The sequence below is a fragment of the Octopus bimaculoides genome, chromosome 20 (assembly GCF_001194135.2).
Source record: "Octopus bimaculoides isolate UCB-OBI-ISO-001 chromosome 20, ASM119413v2, whole genome shotgun sequence".
Taxonomy (NCBI): Eukaryota; Metazoa; Mollusca; class Cephalopoda; order Octopoda; family Octopodidae; genus Octopus; species Octopus bimaculoides.
The window spans coordinates 44,851,575-44,874,980 of record NC_069000.1 but is presented as its reverse complement, the minus strand read 5'-3'; the positions used below and the strand labels follow the sequence as shown (position 1 = coordinate 44,874,980).

Genomic DNA, 23,406 nt, shown 5'->3' with positions numbered 1-23,406 from the left:
GCCTGGCATCGATCACGTTTGGATGGTGCTTTTTACGTGCCACTGGCATAGGGGGAGCCAGTCAGGTGGACCTGGCATCGATCACGTTTGGATGGTGCTTTTTACGTGCCACTGGCATAGGGGGAGCCAGTCAGGGGGTATTGTCATCAGTCAATCGGCTGGTAATTTTTATGTACCACCAGCGCAGGAGCCAGTCAGGTGGGCCTGGCATGACCACGTTCAGATGGTGCTTTTTATGTGCCACCGGCACGGGAACCAGTCAGGGGGCACTAACCACAGCTATGTTATTGGTTTTACTTGACTCAACAGGCCTTTTCAAGCATATCATATTGCCCAACATATCAGGGTATTCTTAAAAGGGCCAGACATGCATGGCTGCAAAACATATGTGTAAAATAGTCTCTTGTCTTCTGGGAAGGCAGTTGCTTCAAATGTAAACTGATTCCAACTCTGATGACTCACCTGACCCATGCCAACATGGAAAGCCGACATAAAATGATGTAACCATTGTTGTTGTTTTATCATTTCTATTTCCATAAATATCTCTCCTGTTTTACAGATAATTTGTCAACAATTTCTGCCCCTGGCAAGACATGTTATTTCAGTTTTCCAACAAGAAATATGAAGAGTAGTATCCTAACCCCTTAGGGAAATGTGTGACCTTGTGGTTAGGGTGTTTCCCTCATGATTATAAGATTTCTGGCCCAGGTGGTGTGTTGTGTTCTCATTTCACATTGCTTCAGTCGATTCAGCTGTAAATGGGTTCCAGGAATAAGATGGGAAGTTACTCCTGCAATGGACTGGTGTCCCTTTCAAGGGGAAGGGCAGTGTCATAATACTAATAATGAGTTTGTTGTATATAGTGTTGTGGGGCACTACAACTTGCTGGAAAAGGTTAAAAGAGGGACAGAAAGCTGCCATAAGTCAAGTAGGAAGAGACAGCAATGAAAGCTTTAAATACAAAAAAAAGGAAGGAAAGTGAACAGTAAAAGAAATGTCAGAAGGAAAGAATCGCAGGAGGAGCATCAGGAGTAGCGTTGGTGAATTTTGGGAAGCACGGAATTGTTTGGAGGATGCTCTGTCCTGACAACCGATGCAGGCAGTTTATTCTGTGTTTCAACCTAGATATATATATATGGCCAGGTAAGTGTTGTCATTTTAATGTGTTTAACTTATAAATTTGCATACTCAACGGAATTAGAAACTTTGAATAAAACAGCTGCCTTTCATCTTTTTGGGGTCGATAAATCAAATTTGCTTTTCATCCCGCTGAGGTCGATAAAATAAAGTAGACATTTGGCCTGGGCCCTATACTGGCCGAAACCTATCTAAGTTACCAATCAAGTACTGGAGTCGATGGTATCGACCACCCGCTACTCCCAACATTGCTGGCCGTTTGCCTAAATCAGAACCAATCGTCGTCGTCGTCGTCACCACCATCTTCTTCTTCGTCGTCGTCTTTTTTATTGCTAGAAATTTTTTTTTTTAATTAGCCAAGGGGACACAACTCTAGTGTAACTTATTTAACCGGCGGAAGTGTGCTTCCCTGATTTCTTCTTTCCTCCAGAAACACAATCCTCGCCGTCTTTGGTTCGTCTCGGCTCCTTTCTTTTACCGCTTCCACCAAGAAGAAGACCTCTTCGAAACAATGCTGGGGGAAATGTTAATCTGCTTTTTCTTCTTATTTATTTACATTCCCACAAGGTCCCTGTGTGACAGTGTTTTAGGTTGTGGAGGTTTCGTCAAATCCGACGTCGAAATCAATTTCTCTCTTGTTGAGGTGAGTCCAAGCATCTTTTTTTTTTTTTATTATTATCGCAATATTATTATTATTATTAATTGCAATGTATTAATTGGCAGGCCCTTTAAAGCGCCGGACAGCATTCTGCCTTTCTGTATTTCTTTCGATTTTTTAAGTTCTGAGTTCAAACCACGCCGAAGTCAGCCTTGTCTTTCATCCTTTCAGACTCAACATAATACAATATATCAACCAAATACTTAGATCGATGGTATCGACTAGCCCCTACCCTCAAACGTACTGCCTCTGTGCCTAAATTAAAACCCATCATTCAAAGCTGATGGCATCAAAGAACGGTAAGAGCGTCGCACGAAATGCTTTGCTGTATTCCTTCTGGTTCTTTATGTTCTGTGTTCAAATTCGGCTGTCGCCAATTTTCTTTTTTAACTATCCAGGGTCGATAATAAGTAAAACACCAGACTAGTACTTGGATATATATCGGTTAATATCTAGATATCAACCATATATCATGTATCTCTCCTCCTAATTTCGTACCTTTGTGCCCATGTTAGATACAATTACCATTGTTGCTCCACCGATTATAACTAATATGTCAGAAATGCCAGGACAGCGGACGAAATATCATCAACTTGGTAAATGTGAAGAATATCGAAGTAATTTCGTTAAAAAAATGGCAAGAATATATAAAAACAATGGTTAACTTTTAATGGAGATTCATAGGACGAAATCCTTGAATTCTGTCGCACCCTTTTCTAAGTCAACTTTACTTTTCTTTCCACCTTGGGACCTCGATAATGAAAAGTGCAGTTCATGTATTAAGGTCGCTTCAATCGATTATATTCTCGTTGTATTAATTTGTGGCCCTCAAGGTAATCTAAGATGTTATTTTTGGTTCTTCAAACCTCGAAATCTGAAGCCTCGTGGCCCGTCTCTTGTCAGCGAAGTATATTATATAAAGCTTATTATTATATCAGTAGCTTTGGAGTTGGCTTAGGGCCAAACTCAAAGAGAATTGTTAAGGAATTATGAAACGTTTCCATAAGGTTTTGTTTCTTTTTTTCTTATGAACATGTTAAAGCACCGGTCTCTCTCTCTCTCTTTATATATATATATATATATATATATATATAACACTTCTTGTGTCTACTAAGACCGAATAATTCTCAAAGGGGATTTAGCGAAGCAACAGAAACGTAAATCGGGCAAGAATTATTCGGTCTTAGTAGACACATGACATGTGATCTTCTTCTAGCACACTAGCAGTCCACCTAGTGGCCTCCTTTACATATATCTTTATATATTCTTATATATACATATACAATAATCGTTTGAGATCTCAGATTTTTTCTGAACCTCCCTGATTCTTTTAATGTGCTTGTTACATGGTATTAAATTGATATTAATTAATATCCAATTTTTACCCTATTGTTTAATATGTATAACACTTCGGTATAACTGCAGAAACATGCCCCGTCCCATGATTTTTGATTCCTCATAACTTTCCTAAAACAGCATATTTTTTAACGAAATTTTCTAGAGATGTGCTTTCGAGGCTGTAGATTACGATCATTTTGTTAAAATTTGAAAACAATTTTTAAATCATAATCTACAAAAAAAAAATACTTTAAAGAGGAAATTTATGTGGAAACGAATTTGACAACCAGAGAATTGTCGGAAACTCACGAAAAATAAATTTTGTTACAACTTTTACCGATATAATCGTAAGCTATACCATCTAAAATATATCATCGGAAATTTTCATTATTAATCATGCGCTTGAAAGAAAGTTACGGGGAAAACAAAACTGGGGGTGAGAAGGATTTCTGGAACTCTTCCACAATATTCAAACATAATTCTTTCCTGGTTCTTGTTCATCACCATCATTTCCTGCCATCTCCATCTGCGGCACAATACATATTAATATGAGATAGTTTCTTCCATAGTAGACATGTTGGACATACCACATGTTGGCCTCAACAGCCGCATTCTTCTTTGCTGGCTTAAAGCATGTTGGAAGAGGGTGTTAATTTTGGAGTTTTCCATCTCCTAAATTGATCGCTTTCACCGGAGATAAAGAGCTCAATTAACCCTTACAAGAATCTGTTTAACTCATACATGGGACCCTGACAGGTACACCACTGTTCCGGGTCAGAACGGACCTGGGAGTAATGATAATGAAGAGGTGACCCCGCCTTGCTCCTACAACTCCAGAACAACCAAACTGGATTCTCATCATCGGATGCAGTTTAATGTCATACCCAAACATTTTTACAACTTTTTCCCGACATAATCATAATCTACATCGTCTAAAATATATCACAAGAACATTTCATTAAAAAATATGCGTTTTAAAGAAAATTTATAGGCAAAACAAGCCGTGGGGTGGGGTGAGCTCAAGTCTGTAGTGATATCACTTAACTTGGGTCACCAATACTTTAGTTGAAAACTGTTAATGACCTTAATCTCGATTTTGCTTAATGAATTTGGGGCTGAGTGAGTGTCTGATCATAGAAAATTATTAAACTTATCCATGAGTTTTTTGTACAGATGCTAAAATACTGGCCTTTTTCTTGATATTTTTAATATCTTACCAAAAACAACTTTTCATTCTCATTTTTACTTTATGGAGAACCAGTTATCTGTATAATCCCATGAAAGCATTCTTTGGGTTTTACGATATTTACCTTTAATTTTGGAATGTTCTGGGTAATCGTAAGTTCGCTTACATGTTTTGGAGGGTGTAGATTACGGTTTTGTTGATAACATTAAAAAACAGCTGTAAAAAATTATATATAAGAGATGTAACGATATATGAGAATTGGCAGAAAGTATAGACTTTCTGTGCTTGGAATCGCAGCATTAACATTTCTCTGGTAAAGAACATTTGTTTTCGTTTCAGTATTTCCTATAAGCCATGATATTTTTATACAACTCCTATTTACGACGAAAACTGTTGAGTAATTGTAGGTGATAATAATAAAGATAAGATATTGTTATGATGAAGTATGATTTGGAATAGAGACTTCATAAATTATATTTGTGTATAGGGTGGAGGTAAACAACACGCACACCACCCGTTTTCGGCGTTGCAAATACGTGAAACGAATATGTAAATGCTTAAATGTTATTAAATGGAAATAGGATAATTTGATATTGGTTTCAAATTTTGGCACAAGGCCAGCAATTTCGGGGGACAGGGCTAAGTCAATCAAATCAACCCTAGTGCTCGACTAGTACTCATTTTATCGCCCTCGAAAGGATGAAAGGCAAAATCGACTTCAGTGGAATTTGAACTCAGGACGTAAAGACGGGTGAAATGCTGCGAAGCATTTTGTCCGGCATGCTAACGATTCTGCCAGCTCGCCGCTTTATATTAATTTAATATTAATATTCTCTCCAAAGCGTATGTGTGTGTTTGTCCCTCCCCTACCAGTTGACAACAAGTGCTGGTTTGTTTATGTCCCCATAACTTAGTGGTTTGGCATCAGAAATCAATAAAATAAGTACCAGACTTTAGGGAGAAAAAAAAACGGTACTGGGGTAGATTCGATTTGATTAAACCTGTCAAGATGGAGCTCCAGCATGGCCGCAGAGCAATGACTGAATGAAGTAAAAGGTAAAAGAAAGATATATACTATGGGATGGTCACGGCTGGAGTATCTTTTATCTATAGTTCTATTCAATCAGGGCAGAACTGGAATTAAAAAAACAAATATTTTCTAGTTATTCAGATGTGAACTCATTAACTCATATTTACTTGTTAAGGTTTTTGTGTCCAAAACGTAAGGACCACCAAATCTAAATATTAAATCTGATTAAAATATTTTTAAATACTGCCAATGTTTTCTCCACCCTTTTTAATAACATGTCGTCATTCACTTATTTTACCCAGTCATTGAAATCTGTATCACCTTCATCCCATTGTACATATATTATCCACTTGTTATAATCCTCGAGATTAGCTTTAACCGAACAGATTATATAATCTGTTCGGTTAAAGCTAATCTGGATTAAACTGGTTTTCTTAGCCTGCAGCCTCTGTTGAGTTATGTCAAAGGTACGTCTCGGTTTGACATACTCTCCTGTCACCCACTGGACTTTTTGTGACATAGTTTTGGCTGATAGAACTTGCAGATTTGATCAAATAAGTTTTTTATTCAAAATGAAAATGCTTCCTTTTCATAATCTTGTTAGCAGTTAGGACCCTATATCTTATAAAAGCTGATTACAGAACACAGTCCATTACATATGGTCATTGTTATTGTTTTAATGTCCACTACCAATGCTTGCATGGATTGGATTGAGTTTATTGAAGCAGATTTGTTTGGCCAGCTGCCCTTCCTGTAGTCAACTATCACCTGTTCCCAAGCGAAGTAATATTTCTCCATAACTAGACCTGTTCTCACGGAAGACTATTGGAAATGAAGGACACAGCTTGTATGGCGGTGACACTCATCACACTGTGCCAAGACAAGGAGACATGCACGAGCTTCTTTCAGTTTCTCTCTACCAAATTTGCTCACAAGGCTTTGGCCAGTCTTGCCCATGGTGCCACACAGTTGGATTGAACCCAAAACCATGTGGTTTGGAAGCAAACCTCTTATCCACACAGCCATGCCTGCAGTCATAAAAGATAATTATTATAATTTTTTGAGATTATGAATCTCTTCCTCATTTTTGAATTTTGAATTTTATAATATTTCAACGAATGAAATCTTTACTAATTTTCTTCATTAACATATTTGTTACTGTATTTTTGTTGAAATATGCTGCTTTTGTTTCAATTAATTTTGAAAATAATGAAGGAATTCATAAAATAACTTTAAAATTATTAATCTAGTATTTGGGACACAATTAACATAAAATTTTGATGGAAGATTTTAGATTAGATGATGTTAAATCTTTTGTTACCATATTTCTGTTGAAAGACACTGCTCTTGTTTCACTTAATTTTGAACAAAATGAAGGATTTAGTAAACTGACATGAAATTTTGATGGAAGGTTTTAATTGAAGCCACTTCAAACCTGAAGTTATTATCATATAATCAGAGCAGTCTTTAGTAGATTGGTATCAAATGGCTAAATATTTAAAAAAAAAGAATTCTCTGGAAAATGAGGCTAAGTGTCTCTAAGGTTATGGTTCTGAAATTCTGGTTGTAACATTGTAGATTCAAATGATTTTGTGTCTGAAGATAAGATATATTATCCTGTTTGTTTAAGACATTTTAGTAGAACCCAGCTGCCCCTCTTAATTTGTTATTATTCCCTCAGGGTTATGGGTTAACTAGTTGACTTGTCTGTTAGTTTTCTAATCCCTGAACATTTACAACAAAAGATTCTCTTCTTCACATCAATTCTTGTCTTGTTCTTTCGTCAGATGAAACTGTACACATTACAAGGAAGTATAAAATATCAAACAGACTGTGCCCCCAACAATGGCTACTATCTTGTTCCACTCTATGATAAAGGGGACTTCATCTTGCAAGTTGAACCACCACCAGGTTGGAGTTTTGGTAAGTATCATTAAAGATTGTCTGATCCCTAAAACTGGTCCTTGCCTTCTCTTACTTTTTCTTTCTAGAATAAAGGAGACATCTCTTACAAGTTGAACTTGTGTGAAGGAATTTTGGTGAGAATTCTTGGAGTAACTGAATTGCAAGTTTGTAAACATCCAATGGCCCTTAATGTTTTAAAAGTTATCACCAAACCCTCTCCTTTCTTTCTCTCTTTTCTCTCTCTCTTCCTCTTCGCTATCTCTCTCTCCCAACCGAGGAAGCCATGTATCTCCTCTACTGCCAGACACCCCCTTCTCTTCCTCTACTCACACTCTAACCTCTCATCTCATGGCACAAAGCCACCTTCCTTAATATTACTCACCCCTCGGTCAAGGAGTCTTGTCCTGCAACTTATTCCATGACCTGGCTGGTGCTGGTACCATACAAAAGGCACCCAGTACACTCTCTAAAGGGGTTGGCATGTTAGGAAGGGCATCCAGCCATGGAAACCCTGCCAAAACAAACAACGAAAGCCTGGTGCAGCCTCCAGACTTGCCAGCTCTTGTCATGTCATCCAACCCATACCAGCATGAAAAGAGGACTGTACATGTATGTGTCTATAACCATATGTATGTATATGTGTGTATATCTATATCTATATCTATATATATATATATATGTATTATGTCTGTAGTATTGTATAGGTTTTATATATTGGTAAAAAAGAAAGAAGCCAGAAGTTGGTGAAATACTGTTTATTATTTGTCATGGCTTTAATGTTTTTGTTCTTAAGAGAGATTTTTGAAATGTGTGGAGTCAAACTTTTTGAAAATATCTATGAAGAACACAAGCACTTAATAGTATTTCACCAACTGATGATAATATACGTGTGTGTGTGTGTAGGCTGGCTGTGTGGTTAAGGAGTTTGCTTCCCAACCACATGGTTTGGGTTCAGTCCCTCTGTTTGTCATCCTGGTTACACTATCTTGGGCAAGTGTCTTCTGCTATACCTCTGGGTTGACCAAAGCCTTGGGAGTGGATGTGGTAGAGGAAACCAGTTTTGACCGGTTCTGTGTGTTTCCATTTGTGCTTCCCCAAAAACTGTGAGCTACAACCAGGGATATTGTCATTTCTTCCATCTACAGTTCTTTCACTGGCTTTGGGGCTTTCAAAGATGTCTGAAATAAGAGGTCCCTTGTAATATAGGTTTGAGCTAGTGGCAGGAAGGGCACCCAACTATAAAGCCAGATCTTAATATATTCATCTCATTCATTAATCTAGCAGCCCCTGGCTGCTCCATCATTAGTCAACTGACCTCTATCAACTCCACTGATCTACTGACCCGAAGCAGCTAAACTGATCTATTAACCCCTAGTAACAATAAGAAATAAATGTGAAGTATATTCATGAAAAGGGCAACTAACATTAGAATTCTATCTTTTTCAGAACCAGAATCTGTCCGTTTACATGTTGATGGCAGCACAGACAAATGCAGTTTAGGAGAAGACATAAACTTTCAATTCAAGGGTTTCTCCATCCGTGGAATGGTAAGTCTTGTGTTTCTTCTCTCTAGAATAGTGTTGCTCGATTTGGCACAGTGTGACATGGCTAAACTCTTTGGAATGGTGTGACTCAGTCTCCCCTCTCTTCATGCTACCAATGTGATGATGTACCAAAATTTAAGAGCCGTATGTTCTGGCAGATTTAAACATGAATAGGCTGATCGTTGTTGCTTTTCACCTCCAGAGAATACATCCTGCCTTAAGGTGACATTTGTTCATAACATATGTGATTCATTAATGGAAGGTAACTTTGAGACACTGTGGTGTTTTGACCTCATTGTCTGTCTCATCAGTTGAAGTTACCCTGCCAGATAGAGAAAACTCCATCAACATGAACTTTTGTTAACCGGAATCAGCAAACAACTGATTTACTCCATCAAATAAAGCTCTGTTTGCTTTTTTGTTTTTCTTTTTTCACTGTTTTGTAATTGTTTAAAATATTTTAATCAGACTTTTGTCTACTTTTATCTACACAGGTGTTGAGTAAAGGTGAGAAGACTGGCCCTGGAAATGTGAAACTGAGCCTGATGACTGCTGATGGCTCTGAAGTATTACAGACCACAGTGTCAAAAGAAGCGGATTTGTAAGTGTTTCAATGCATTTTTTTTTTTTGCTTTTTGTACATGTGGACCACTGGTAATAATAATAATAATAATAATAATAATAGTCCATCTGTGACCATCATGTCCTATAGTATACCAGGAACAACCTTGTCCAGAGTGTTTGTCCAACCAGTTGTAACAATATTTGTCTTTTCTGCCAATTTTTTTAATGTAATTGAAATCCTCTCCCTCTTCATTTCTTCACAGTTATTATTTCCGGAAAGTTCTACCAGGAGATTATATTATAAGGGGCCAACATCCCATCTGGAAGTTTGAGAAGGTAAAAGAGAACAAAAAAGTTTTGACTATATATATATATTTGTGTGTGTGTGTGTGTCTGTCTATATCATCTATCTATCTATCTTTCCTTCCTTCCTTCCTTGTTTTGGCATGGTTTCTATGGCTGGATGCCCTTCCTAATGCCAACCACTTTACAGAGTGTGCAGGGTGCTTTTTACATGGTCCAGCACAGTGGCTTTGTATGGCAGCAGAGGTGGTGATGACAACGATGACGACGACGATGATGATTGTGGTTGTCTCCCTTGTCCTTCACATCACTTGCTAATCGTAGACAAACTTCACCATCACATGTATATGAAAACCTGTCCGGATGAAGGAAAACCATTGCTTTGCTGGGAAACAACTAAGGGTCACTAACATGAAGGGAATCTGGCCCTAGAAAAACTCTGCGTCAGCAAATTTCACTTGACCCATGGAAGCATGTCAAAGTGGCCATTAAAACAATGACAATGATGATGATGATATATGTATATAGCATGGCACTCTGTCGGTTACGACGACGAGGGTCCAAGCTGATCCGATCAACGGAACAGCCTGCTCATGAAATTAACATACAAGTGACTGAGCACTCCACAGACACGTGTACCCTTAACGTAGTTCTCGGGGATATTCAGCATGACACAGTGTGACAAGGCTGGCCTTTTGAAATACAGGCACAACAGAAACAGGAAGAAAGAATGAAAGAAAGTTGTGGTGGAAGAGTACAGCAGGGTTCGCCACCACCTCCTGCCGGAGCCTCGTGGGGCTTTAGGTGTTTTCGCTCAATAAACACTCACAATGCCCGGTCTGGGAATCAAAACTGCAATCCTACGACCGTAAGTCCGCTGCCCTAACCACTGGGCCAATGCGCCTCCACTATATGTATATATATATATATATATATATATATTAAATGAAAGCGTTATATCCCAAATTGAAGCTCTGATTCTAATTGCTTTTGTTGTTCTTTTCTTGCAGTCAGAGATTAAGGTGACAGTTGGTTCCGATAATGTCTTCATCAGTGATGACTTAGTCGTAGCTGGTTATGATGTCAATGTAAGTCAGAACTTTTGTCTTTGAAACTTCATGTTTTAGTGTTCCTATTGGTTTCTTACCACCACCGACACCATCACTACCACCAAGTGCTAGTCTAATACTGGTGGCGGTAGTGGTAAGTCACATCATCATTTTTATTATAACTAGAGTGTTACCCATCTTATAATTGCTAACCTTAGAAGCATACTTTCACCACCATGGATAATATCAGGGAATATTTCTTCAATAGTGTAATACCTCGCCATATCGCAGTTTATTGTTTAAAAGTGCTGTGTATACATATATTGTATGCATGGCACTGAATGTGTTAAACATCTCAATCAATAAATCATTTAAACGATGTGCAAGGGATGAATAGAACATGTAGATGACAGTTGAAATGACACCTGGAACAAGGAAGAGACCTGACACCATGTAAAAAGGAATCATGCCAGGTGACAATAAATAACGAGAGGAACTTTACCAAATTTCTATATAAAAATTATGTGATCACATGATCAAACAGACTTTACAAATGTGCCGCATATACATATATTGTATGCGTTTTCTCATTGAAAAATGAACTGTATACAACTGAAATACTATGCGAATTTGACAAAAACCACCTGTGGCACATGGGACCGATTTACACATTTCCCTTTGGCACTCAATGTGTTAAAAGCTGCCAGTGTCTGCTCAGGCCACCTGGTCAAGCCTCCAGCCATTACCAAATGACTGAGTCTAGCAGCTTTCATTAATTCTTCTTGTTTTTTTCTTTGAGGTTTATTACAAATACCAATTCCTTCTTTTTCCCAACAGGGCCACGTTTTTAGTGAAGGGGAACCTATTAAAGGTGTGAATTTCTTGCTCTATTCTGATACAGTAGACCCACAGGTAAGTCATTGTCTCTCTCTCCCCCCCCCCTGCCCTCTGTAATTTAATTTAATTTCAAATCTTACCCAGGCAGACAGAATTCTTAAAGGCATTTGTTCCAACTCTTATGTTCTGAGTTCAATTCCACTTTGGTTAGCTTGGCCTTTCATCCTTTCAGAATTGATAAAATAAAGTACCTATCAAGTGTTGGGCTCAATGTACCACTCCCACTAAAAAGTGTTGCCTTCTGATAAAATCAGAAGCCATTATTATTATTATTATTATGGCGGCGAGCTGACAGAATTGTTAGCACGCTGGATAAAATGCTTAGTGGTATTTCGCCTGTCCTTACTTCTGAGTTCAAATTCCGCCGAGGTCAGCTTTGCCTTTCATCCTTTCGGGGTCATACATTAAGTACCAGTTGCATACTGGAGTTGATATAATTGACTCCCACCAAAATGGCTGCCCTTGTGGAAAAACTTGAAACTATTATTATCATTATTTGATGTAATCAACTAACCCCATCCTCCAAAATTTCAGGCCTTGTGCCTATAATAGAAAGGATTATTATTATCATTATTTTTATTGTGGTAAAGTGCCACAGAATGAGGTTTCCAATAATTGATGTCTTCCCCTGGGTTGGTGAAATAAAATACTAGTAATAAACTGAGGCTACATCATCAGTTAATTATAAATCCTCTCTTACTAGAATTGGTTTCTTGCCCAGCCCCAGATTACAAACCCCAATGTTTTGCTCTACAGAAATAACTATCTTTTGTTTCTTGTTTTTCTGACTATTTTCAGTTAGTCACAGATTGTGAGAAGACCCCAGTGAAAAGTTTGAAGAATGGTGACAATTCCATATGCCATATGTCCTCAAAAGAAGACGGCACCTTCAACTTTGCCTCTCTTCCAACTGGACAGTATTACTTGGTGAGGATCTTTGACCCGTTTTCAAATGTGTTTGTGCGTGTGTGTGTGTGTGTGGTTAAAAAGATTGCTTTCCAACTATATGGTTCCGGGTTCAGTCCCTCTGTATAGCACCTTGGGCAAGCGTTGTCTATTATAGTCCCAAGTCAAACAATAACTTGTGAGTAGATTTGGTTGGTGAAAAGATGACCCACCTCGCTCATCCAAAGATGACCCTCCTCACTTACCAAGCGAACTTAGTGTGGTTGTTGGTTTAATCACCACCGACCCCACCAATGCACATGGCAGCATCATGTTTTACTTTGTAAAATGTTTGATTTAATGTAATTTATTTGCCTTGGTTTATGTCATGCTGAGATGTTTCAAATAAGGATGAAATGGCACTATAAATGGCTACTTATTACCAAAAAAGAATATTGAATATGTATTTTCTGTGCACTCTGTTTGTTAGTCTTTGAAAATTCAAACTTATAACTCTAGCATGATTTATTGGAAATGATTATCTCCCTTACAATAATTGCCACCAGGGTGACACGCAGTCTTTTGTCTTATATTTGCTTTTCTCTATTTCTCTCTCCTCTTCAGATTCCATTCTATAAAGGAGAACATATCACTTTTGATGTTGTTCCTGAGAAAATGGTCTTCCAAGTGAAACATAGTTCTGTGGTATTACCCGTAAGTAACTTTTATTCTCTCTCTCTCTCTCTCTTTAGTTTCTATGACAACCATTCATTATATTCATAATGTTGGCAGATGTAGTTGTTCAAAAATTTGCAGCCAGTAATGGAATCAAACAGACATTGGTAGAAACCAGAGCGTCCTTCATCAGGGTGGATGGCAGACTCTTATCTATCTACTCTGACGAAGGAGGCTCTGGCAACATTATGAAGTAACTCTGAGCCCCAGAAACAGCTGTTGGACTTGTAACACCTTCTCCCCTTTAATTCTTCAAGTCTATGTAATCTGAGTAAGTTTGCTATATAAAAAAAAATATATATATATATATTCAAACTTGACTGTTTAATATCACAGACATGGGTATGTCATTTGTTTCAAATATTCTGCAAAAGACCATGTCTGGCCATGGGGAAATATTTCTTTACTTGGAAACAAGTAAGTGTTGGGTAGAGGAAGAGCATCCAGCTGTAGAAAATCTGTCTCAATAAACTCTGCCTGACTTATGCAAACATGGAAGCTAACATGATGATGATGTACAATCTAGAGTGATTCAAGTCAATATTGCTTCTCCAATATTCTTTATACACACTGTCCCTCTATTCACCCACAAGGTCACCTAACTTTCAGCAGCTGCTGCAAGGTTAGAATCACATTACAACATTACTCATGGTTTTGCCCTTAACATCAACAACATAAACATTAATTTATTGAAATTTTCTTTCCTCCCTTCTTTTCCAGAAAGAATTCCAAGTTGCTGGATTTTCTGTGAGTGGTCGAATTTTGGATTCTGTTAAGGTAAGAATTAAACACATTTGATTTTTTTTTTCAACTGTTTCAATGGTCATTTCAGAATATTCAAGAACAGTGCTGTTGTTACCTAAAAAAGCATCCATTACACTCTGTAAAGTGGTTGGCATTAGGAAGGGCATCCAGTTATAGAAACTGAGCCAAAACAAGCAACTGGAGCCTGGTGTAGCTTCCAGTCTTGACATCTCCTATCAAATCGTCCAACCCATGCCAGCATGGAAAAACAGACGTTAAATGATGATGATGATGATGATAATGTTGATAAGTAGACCTCAACCTTTTGCGACTCAGTTTCCCCTTTAAGGAATGGTATTTCACAAAACTACTCCCACTTTCACATACAATGTCCATGTTTTGCAAAGAAGAATTTAAAAACCCATCAGATTATTGTAATCCAACAGAAGGTAACTCTGTGAGTGGCTTATTGTCCATGTATTCCTCTAACCCATACTAGCATGGAAAACTGGATGTAAAAATGAGTGCACAAACAAATAAATGTCAGACCTTGGTTTACATCATCATCTCCTATTTCTGTTCACTGATAACATAATGTCTTATCTGTATTTTAACCTTGACAAAGGTTTTTTTTTTTAAATTGTGTTTAAAATATAAATATTGTGCGAGCATAGCTGTGTGGTTGAGAAGCCTGTTTTCCAACCATGTGACATCTTGAGCAAGTGTGTTCTAACATAACCCAGGGCTGACCAAAACCTTATCAGTGGATACGGTAGATGGAAATTGAAATAAGCCTGGTGTGTGTGTGTGTGTGTGTGTGTGTGTCACTGTCTTACACAAACAGTAATTCACTTCCAATATTCTGCGAAACGTATCCAGCAATGGGGGAAACATTACCTGGCTCTGGAACAGATGCGGGTTCGTAACAGAGAGGGTGTCCAGCTGTAGAAAACCTGCCTTAATGAATTCCCTCTAATTTATGCAAGCATAGGAAAGTGAATATTAAAATAATGATGATGTTATGTTTATAATATAAATATTGTACCTGGCTTAATTATTTTATTTCTAACAAGACTGTCAGTCCCTCTAAACACATTGCCCCATGATATCATAATCTCGCAATGCTCCCTGGGAGCCGTTACTGGCCAAGTTAAACACCACTATATTCTGAATCTCTTTTGCATCTTGACTACTAAATTCTGTTATTCTTCCTTCAAAAGGGTTCTGGTATTGGAGGTGCCAAAGTATCGGTTAGCGGCAAACAGATGGCTGTAACAAATGAAGATGGTTCCTACCACTTGGAGAACATGAAAGCTGGTAAATACACCATTCAAGTAATGAGTGAAGATATTTTCTTTGATGAGATTATGTTGAAGATCACCCCTAACACACCCCATCTCCATGACATCATTGCATCAAGGTGAGTTGAATTTTGTTGTCATTTAAATTTGGATGAATTTACAGGTGTTTGTTGATTAGAATTATATCGGTGAAGGTGTGGTTGTGTGGTTAAAGTTGCTTCCCGACCATGTGGTTAAATTTGCTTCCCGACCATGTGGTTTTGGGTTCTGTCCCTCCGGGTGGCACCTTTGGCAAGTGTCTACTATAACCCTGAGCCAACTAAAGATTTGTAGATGGATTTGGTTGATGGAAACTGAAAGAAGCCTATTGTATTTGTCTGGGAGTGTGTATATGTTTGTGTCTTTTCATCTTGACACTGCATAATGGTTGGTGACAGGAAAAGCATCCAGCTGTAGAGAATCTGCCTCACTAAACTCCATGTGACCCGTACAAGCATGGAAAGGAGGACCCATCTTTGCATGGGTCAAACAGAATCTGTTGAGGCAGCTTTTCTATGACTGGATGCTCTTTCTATCACCAACCTTTACCTGTTTCCAAGAAAGGTAATATTTTCCTATGGCCAGACAGGAAACAAACAACAATTTGTGTGATGCTCCAGTCTCAAAGCTTTGATCAGCTTCAGGCTCTGGCAGAATACTTACTCAAGATGCTACACAGTGGAACTGAACCCAAAACTCTGTGGTTGGGAACCGAGCTCCTTAACCACACGACCGCAAGGTTGAAGTAAACAGCAGAAATCTGCAAAAAGTAATAAAATTCCTAAAAAAAAGAAAATGTCCTTTGTTTTTTCCCCCCTCTCGTCACAGGTTCAGTGTGTGTGGTAAAGTGAACATAGATGAAATCCCTAAGGGCTTGGACCACATGGTTTATCAACGTAAGGTCATTGCCTACACTGAAGACAAAGCTGTGAAACTTCTTGCTGTGGACACAGATATGCAAGGACATTTCTGTGCCATGTTTAAATCAGGAAAATATATTTTCAAGGTATTTCTGCTTCTGTCATTTTCTTTTATCCTTTTTCTTCTTTTTCTTTTCTTTCACCTTCTTTCTCCTCTATCTCCTCTCTCTCTTACTCCTTCCTCCCCTCCTTCCTCTCTTGCTCCTCCCTCTCCTCCTTCCTCTCTTGCTTCTCATGACTTTCCTCCTCCCTCTCTTACTCTGCCCTCTTTCTCCTCCCCCTCTTTCTCCTCTTGCTCCTCCCTCCTTCCTCTCTGCCTCCTCTCTCTCTTCCATCTCCTCCTTCTTCTTTTCAGTCTCCTCCTCCTCCAGAGACTAGTTATTTATTTTCACCACTTCCTTGATGCTGTTTTATATTTAAGATAAATATGTCTATTTAACTGGAATCATTGGAGGAGGTGGAAAGGAGAAGAGGAGTTACTGCTCTCCATTGATTGTATCTTTGTTGCTGTTCGTTTAATTGTAATTTATTGTTGTCATCATTGTCATCATCTGTTTCTAATATGATAAGCTTTACTGCTAGAAGAAAGCCGATGGGGAATCTGGCCGCTGACCACCTCCATAACTTAGATACAAGTTCAGCAATATTGAAAGGAACAAAGTTTTATTGGATGCTCTGATGATTCTGCCAAATGACCCAACGCTGTTATTTATTATTTTTCTAGGCTTTCCTTAGCACTCAAGAAATAAAAGCAGGACTACATTTGTATCCTAGCGAGAAGCTTGTTGTGGTCACCAATAAACCTGTGAAAGATGTTGACTTCTCCCAGTTCCGTGCTAAAGTATCTGGAGTTATTACTTGTATTGGTGAGTGACTTTGCCATTCTATTTTTCCCACTGTTGTTGTTGTTGTTTTCAGATGGGGACCCAAAAGAGATTCGCTCTACTCATGTGAACTTACGGCACTCTGTGAACCAACTGAACATAACCAGCATCCCAGTTTTGACTATATTACTTATAAAATACTCTATCCTTATGTTTTTTTTAATTAGTTAATTTGACCATGTTGACACTTATTTATTAATTTGATCATGTTGACATGTTTTGACACTCCTAATGCATGTTGACATGTTTTGACACTCCTAATGCATGTTGACATGTTTTGACACTCCTAATCCATGTTGACATGTTTTGACACTCCTAATCCATGTTTGACATGATTAATCCTCATCTGACATTGACATGTTTTTTGACACTACACATTCATGATTGACAATGCCTAAACAGGAGCTGATGTTTGACATTGATGTTTGACACTGCTTGTCCATATTTGACAGTAGCTAGTCATTATTTGACCACACTAACACTTTTTTGACACTGCTCATCTAAGTTTTGACAGAGATCCTCTCTTGTAGATTCCTGTTGAGCATTCTTTGACTCGGCTGATCTTTATTTCAGAAAACTGTGGCACTATAGGATTATCTCTGGATCCTATTAGCATGATTGGAGAAGATAAAAAAGTCATAATGGTAAGTAAGGATATCTTTCATCTTAGAAATTGTAGAAAATTTTATTTTCTGTTTCTTAATTTTTTTTTTTGTGTAATCTTGTTGGTCCAGTGTGGAGAGGATGATGAAGCTTCCAAACTTTGGCACAACCATTCTTTTGTTTCTCCAACTCATGACACACCCCATTTAGGGCTTCAATCTGTTACCAGTTCCATTTGCTTGTTCTTCTTTGCTCTATTGCTTAGTATGGAGGTGCAGGCATGGCTGTGTGGTTAAGAAGCTGGTTTCCCAACTATGTGGTTTTGAGTTCAATCCCATTGTGCAGCACCTAGGGCTAATGTCTTCTATGATAGCCCCTGGCCAACTGAAGTTTTCTGAATGGATTTGGTAGATGGAAACTCAAAGAAGCCTGCCATGAGTGTGTGTGTGTGTGTGTGTCTGTGTGTACCCTTGTCTTGACATCACTTGATCACTGTAAATGAGCATCACTGGCGTATAAGTGATGTTGTTTGTTTCTAGTCTTCAATGTAAACATGTCTGGCCATGGAGGAAAAGATGTCTTGTTTGGAAACAGATGAGGGTTGGTGACAGGAAGGGCATTCAGCCATAGGGAATCTGCCTCAGTGAATTCTGTCTGATCCATACAAGCATGGAAAAGTGTTCATTAAATGAATGATGACAGTGTGTGTGTGTGTGTGACACATCTGCTTCAAAAGTATTTTTTAACATAGTATTATCTCTTTCTTCCTATTTCTAGCTAAAAGACTCACCCAAAAAAGCCAGTTTTGAATTTGAGAACATCTTGCCTGGCAAATATAAAGGTAAGAGAATACTGTGTGTTGTTGTTGTTGTCTTTGGTAAACTCTGCTAGATTGGTACTTTGTTGACTCTGGAAGGCTGAAAGACTAAGTTGACTTCACTGGGAATTCACCTAGAAATAGTTCACATTTATTTGGAGCACAGTCTTAGACTATTGTGAGGTCTTTGTGATAAGACGGGGATCAGCCCATTGACGTTGGTACCCCTCCATATTGTAGATAGACTCATGGACAAAGATCTGTAGTTAGATTTTTGGTATGTAATACGGAGAATCCATATACATTTGATTTTTGTACCACAGACTACACCATATGCTTCTGAAATTTAGCTCTGTAATGGAGTTTGTTTCCAGTCCCACTGAATGCCACCTTGAGCAATTGTCTTCTACAGTTACCCTGGGCTAATCAAAGTCTTGTGAGTGAATTTGGTAGATAGACATTGAAAAGAGCCTGTTGTGTGCATGTGTGTTTGTGTGTTTCTATGTCTTGACGTCAAGTACTAACTATAAAACAAATGTCATTATTGTACAAGTTGTGCCATTTGTTTGCAATAATCTCCCCCAAAAAACATGTCTACCCATTATGGTGTTCATGTCCGAAAGGACTTGTGGCTAAACATTGCCTTTTTTGAAAGCATTTGAAGTTTGGGAACAAGAAGAGTATTTGGTTACAGAAAATCTGTTTCAGTAAATCTGATTTGACCAATTCTAGGATGGAACAACAGACATTAAAATGAGCATGATGATAACAATAGTGTGCTAGACTGGATTTGAACCAGGAACCTTGACCATACATGCCTATCTATTAGAAAATTGTTGTTGTTGATTAATATTTTACTATTTTCTGGTCCTTAGTGGCTCCTTTACAAGATAACTGGTGTTGGAAGGAAAAGTCACAAGAGATTGAAATCACCAACAAAGATGTGACGGGACTGGAATTCTCCCAGACAGGATTCATATTGAAATGTGGACTTTCCCATGAAATTACTTTGGTCAGTACCATTTTTTTAACACTTCGTTTTGTTTTTTGTTTTGTGTTGTCCAGTTTCTGGTCTTAGCAACAGAGTCTTTGTACCTACTTCTTTCTATTCTTCAAAGTATAATGGTTATATAACAGTTTCCCCATTTCTTTACACTTTTTGGCATTCTTATAGACCTCTTTTAGGTCTTTTGAGTTAGAGAGGTTGAGTAGCAGAGGGTAGACCAAGCAGTGCTCCAGTATGGTCTGCTTCTCCACATTGGCTGGTGGTTTGGCCAGTCTTGTGGCCTCCATCTGACTAAAGGATTGAGTGCAGACAAGGCAGTGTCCAATGGTATGGAATGTTTCTCCACATCTGACCAAAAGGGTTGGATAGCAGAAAGCAAACAAGGCAGTGCTCCAGCAGGGTCTGCATTGGCAGGTAATTGGGCTGGTCTTGTAGTTTCATCTGATGAAAACAACTTTTGATCGTTCCATTCTCATTCTCAGACACTTGAATGTCTTCCACTGAATCCATGATGTTTCTGAGCCAAAGAGGAGGACTTCAGCAAGGAGATTCTCATATCAATTGAAAGGATTTATGTTTTCAAGCTTTTCCATCCGGAATCAGTTTATGTGTATTCATTACTGGGTAGAAGTTCTCCTAGAACCACTGGCCACGTTGAAAGAGATCCAGTCGGCAGCAGAGAGAACCAGCCATTGGATGTGGCTGAAAGGCAATGATAAAACCTGGCTAGAGAGGTGATGGTCCCAAAATGGACTTGAGATCAGATACTAGTCAGTTGAGCCAGTAGCTAGGGCCTCACATCAGCGACGGGAGGAGGGCAGTGTTCTGCAAAGCTGTCGAGAAGAAGGCCCTGAAACCTCCTGGCATCCATTTTGCTGACCAAACTTGCACAAGCCAGCTGCTTCCAAGTTCTCTTGAGTCTCAAGTCTAAATAATGATTTCTTTCCCTTTTTTAAACAGGTACATCATCATCATCATTATCATCATTTAACGTCCGTTTTCCTTGCTGGCATGGGTTGGATGGTTTGACTGAGGTTGGTGTTAGGAAGGGTATCCGGCTGTAGAAACATTGCCTGATCAGATTGGAGTCTGGTGCAGCCGCTGGCTCTCCAGACCTCAGTCAAACCATCCAACCCATGCCAGCATGGAAAACGGACGTTAAATGACGATGATATATGAAATTTTTAATTTAGTTCATAGACTCCCAGTACTACCTTTGCAGACCCCAGGTTGGGAACCACTGGTTTATGTTGTTACAATTTGGAGGTCATATTTTAATAAACAAACCTTACCGATTTTTTTTTTTCCTTTTTCCTTTTTGTCTTCTGTAGAATTTTGCTCATGAGAACAAGGAAGGAAGTGTAGGTTCTTTTGCTTTGAAGAAAGGCACAAACCGATTCTGTCTTTCACAGCCTGGTGTCTACCGTCTCACTACAGATTCGTGCCATAGATTCGAGAAAGACATATATACCTATGACACGTTAGTACCACAGATCTTTATAGATTTTATAAATTTTTCTCTATTTTTTTTCTATCTCTATTGTCTTGGTGTAAGTTCGTAAATCCTGTGTCAGATCTCATCCAATCATTTTAATATTGTTTTATTATCTATTATTGTTTTTTTTTTCATTATTTTGTTATGAATTCTTTTACAGGTCCCATCCGGTGGTTCTCAGTCTGACTGCTGTGAAACATAAAATGGTTGGCATTATTACAACTGAAAAACTGGACAAAACCATTGTTGTGATGTTGAAGTAAGTTGCAGGGGTTTGTCAGTGAAATGAGAGTTTTCATGTGTTGGGTCAACAGGGGGTTTTACAAATGTAGATTTCTTGGAATATAACAGTGATGTTGTCAAGTACTCACGAGTAGGGTAGGGCTTTAAGAGAGCCTTTTTTTTAATTGAGTTGGAAGGAGGACTATAGAAATGAGTTACTCTATGATTGCAGTGGGTTGGGCAGGGCGAGGGTGGTGGCAGTAATTGTGAGCTTTTAGTGTTTATGAGTGGAGTGTGAGTGTGGGCTATTATTAATCCGTTGAAAGTAATCTAAACCTGTGTCTTGTCTTTTCAGGTCTTCGCTCGTGAAAAGTCCAATAGTCATTGGTCCACTTGAGTGTGACAACCCACCAAAGAAAGAGTCCTCGGACAGTGAAGCAACAGGCTCGGACACCCAGTCAGAACCTGCCCAGACCAGTTTTCAATACCATTTCTCTTACTGGGCCAAGTATGTCTATGTTTCTTTATGTTTGTGTGTAAAGTGAATGAATGTGTCTCTAAATGTGGGTCTGATTGTGTGTGTGTGTGTGTGTGTGTGTGTGTGTGTGTGTGTGTGTGTATGTGAGTGTACGTGCATGTGAATGCATGTATTTATGTTTGTAAGTACATGTATCTGTAAAAAGTGTTCACTGTTACTATGGCAACAGTTTACCATCACATGAATTTCTGCAACACAACTGAACACAACAGTTCACTGTAACACACAGCTGACTAAAGGCATCATTGTTGACTGAAGGTGACCGTTCACTGCATCATGGTTTACTGAAGGCAACTTTACCCTGACACAGTTGACTGAAAGCTACTGTTCACTGTGACCTGGTTGATTGAACACATCAGTTCACTGTGACATGGTTGACTGAGGGTAGCAGTTCATTGTATCTCACTAAACCTTCCATTGCAGGAACAACGAACATCTGGAGATCCAAGTTGCATCTGATGTGTTGCTATTCTCCCCAAATCACATGGAAGTCACTATCCAGGGAGGTGAGTCTGACATCTTTTTCTTTCGTCATCTTCACACTTTATTATTTTTCAATCCAATTTGGTCCATGATAATCTTTTTTCGTTCCAGTTTGGTTCTCCTTCCATTGATCCAAATTTGATGGCTAATTCATTAAATCTTCGATAGAAAAATTGATGTTGTTTATTTATGTGTGTGTGTGTGTTGATCCATGCATATCTCCATATTCCTCCTCTCTGTGCTGAAATGTCTTCTTCCTTGTCTCTCTTTCGCAGAAAGCTGTCCTGGAGAAGTGGCCCACTTTGTCGGCAAGGTTGGTATCTTTATCACTGGCAAGATAGAACCAGCTCTCCAAGGGGTCACTGTCGTGGTGTCTTGTGACGATCCTGCTACTATGATACCAACCACATTGTTAACAGATCAGAATGGAGTCTATCGGTAAAATGGCTTTTAGTTTACTTCATTTTAGTCCACCTTTCTACGAGAGAGAGAGAGAGAGAGATGTTATTTAGTTTGAGTTCAGAATTAATCTAGCAAACTCAAGATCTGTCAGTCATGATCTTGTTGTCTTTGCATTGATAATATTCCTTGGGCTGTGGTTCTCGCCCTGAGACCACATGGCCCTTGAGAGTCCATATAAGATTTTTAGGGGTCCATGTAACAAAATAGCAAATTGGGGATCCAAAATAGTATTTTAAGGGCCCTTGATGTAAGCTTCAGATGTATCTCATATTGTTATATATTGCAAGAAACCACCAGGGTTTCTTTCTCTAACATTTTCCATGGTTCAACCTAAACAAGTTAATGTGTGAAAAACGAAATAGGAATTTAGAAAGAAGTTTTTAAACATTGCATGGCTATGGGAGCCGACCAGAATAAAAGAGTAATGAAAGGGGTGCATAGATAAGAAATGGTTGAGAACTCCTGGTCTAGGGCTTCATTATCTGATGTCCTTCTTTTATATAAATGCAGGATTCAATTTAAAGGAGATTCAGCTGTTATTTCTTGTAGGTCCACAAACCTCTTCTGACTTCCTAGTTGGGTTAAAACAGGATCTTGTTATTTTGGCTCCGAATGTTTGTTTGTGAAACGTGAAGAGAACAATGGTGGTGTCTATCTTTAG

At 38.5% G+C, this 23,406-nt stretch overlaps 1 protein-coding gene across 1 annotated transcript in view; it reads left to right on the top strand.

Moving 5' to 3' along the window:
- Positions 1-1,526: 1,526 nt before the first annotated feature.
- The window catches only part of LOC106870420 (nodal modulator 1), a 35,864-nt gene continuing 13,984 nt past the window's right edge, over positions 1,527-23,406 (top strand). Inside the window, exons 1-21 of the mRNA XM_014916490.2 lie at positions 1,527-1,780; positions 7,137-7,272; positions 8,701-8,801; positions 9,293-9,399; positions 9,626-9,698; positions 10,676-10,753; positions 11,552-11,626; positions 12,410-12,538; positions 13,121-13,210; positions 13,952-14,008; positions 15,196-15,395; positions 16,144-16,321; positions 16,960-17,101; positions 17,693-17,763; positions 18,500-18,563; positions 19,415-19,551; positions 20,877-21,025; positions 21,201-21,299; positions 21,618-21,770; positions 22,224-22,306; positions 22,559-22,721. Coding sequence (XP_014771976.1) covers positions 1,649-1,780; positions 7,137-7,272; positions 8,701-8,801; positions 9,293-9,399; positions 9,626-9,698; positions 10,676-10,753; positions 11,552-11,626; positions 12,410-12,538; positions 13,121-13,210; positions 13,952-14,008; positions 15,196-15,395; positions 16,144-16,321; positions 16,960-17,101; positions 17,693-17,763; positions 18,500-18,563; positions 19,415-19,551; positions 20,877-21,025; positions 21,201-21,299; positions 21,618-21,770; positions 22,224-22,306; positions 22,559-22,721 — 2,417 coding nt within the window. The 5' untranslated portion in view covers positions 1,527-1,648. The remainder of the gene's footprint in view (positions 1,781-7,136; positions 7,273-8,700; positions 8,802-9,292; positions 9,400-9,625; positions 9,699-10,675; positions 10,754-11,551; positions 11,627-12,409; positions 12,539-13,120; positions 13,211-13,951; positions 14,009-15,195; positions 15,396-16,143; positions 16,322-16,959; positions 17,102-17,692; positions 17,764-18,499; positions 18,564-19,414; positions 19,552-20,876; positions 21,026-21,200; positions 21,300-21,617; positions 21,771-22,223; positions 22,307-22,558; positions 22,722-23,406) is intronic.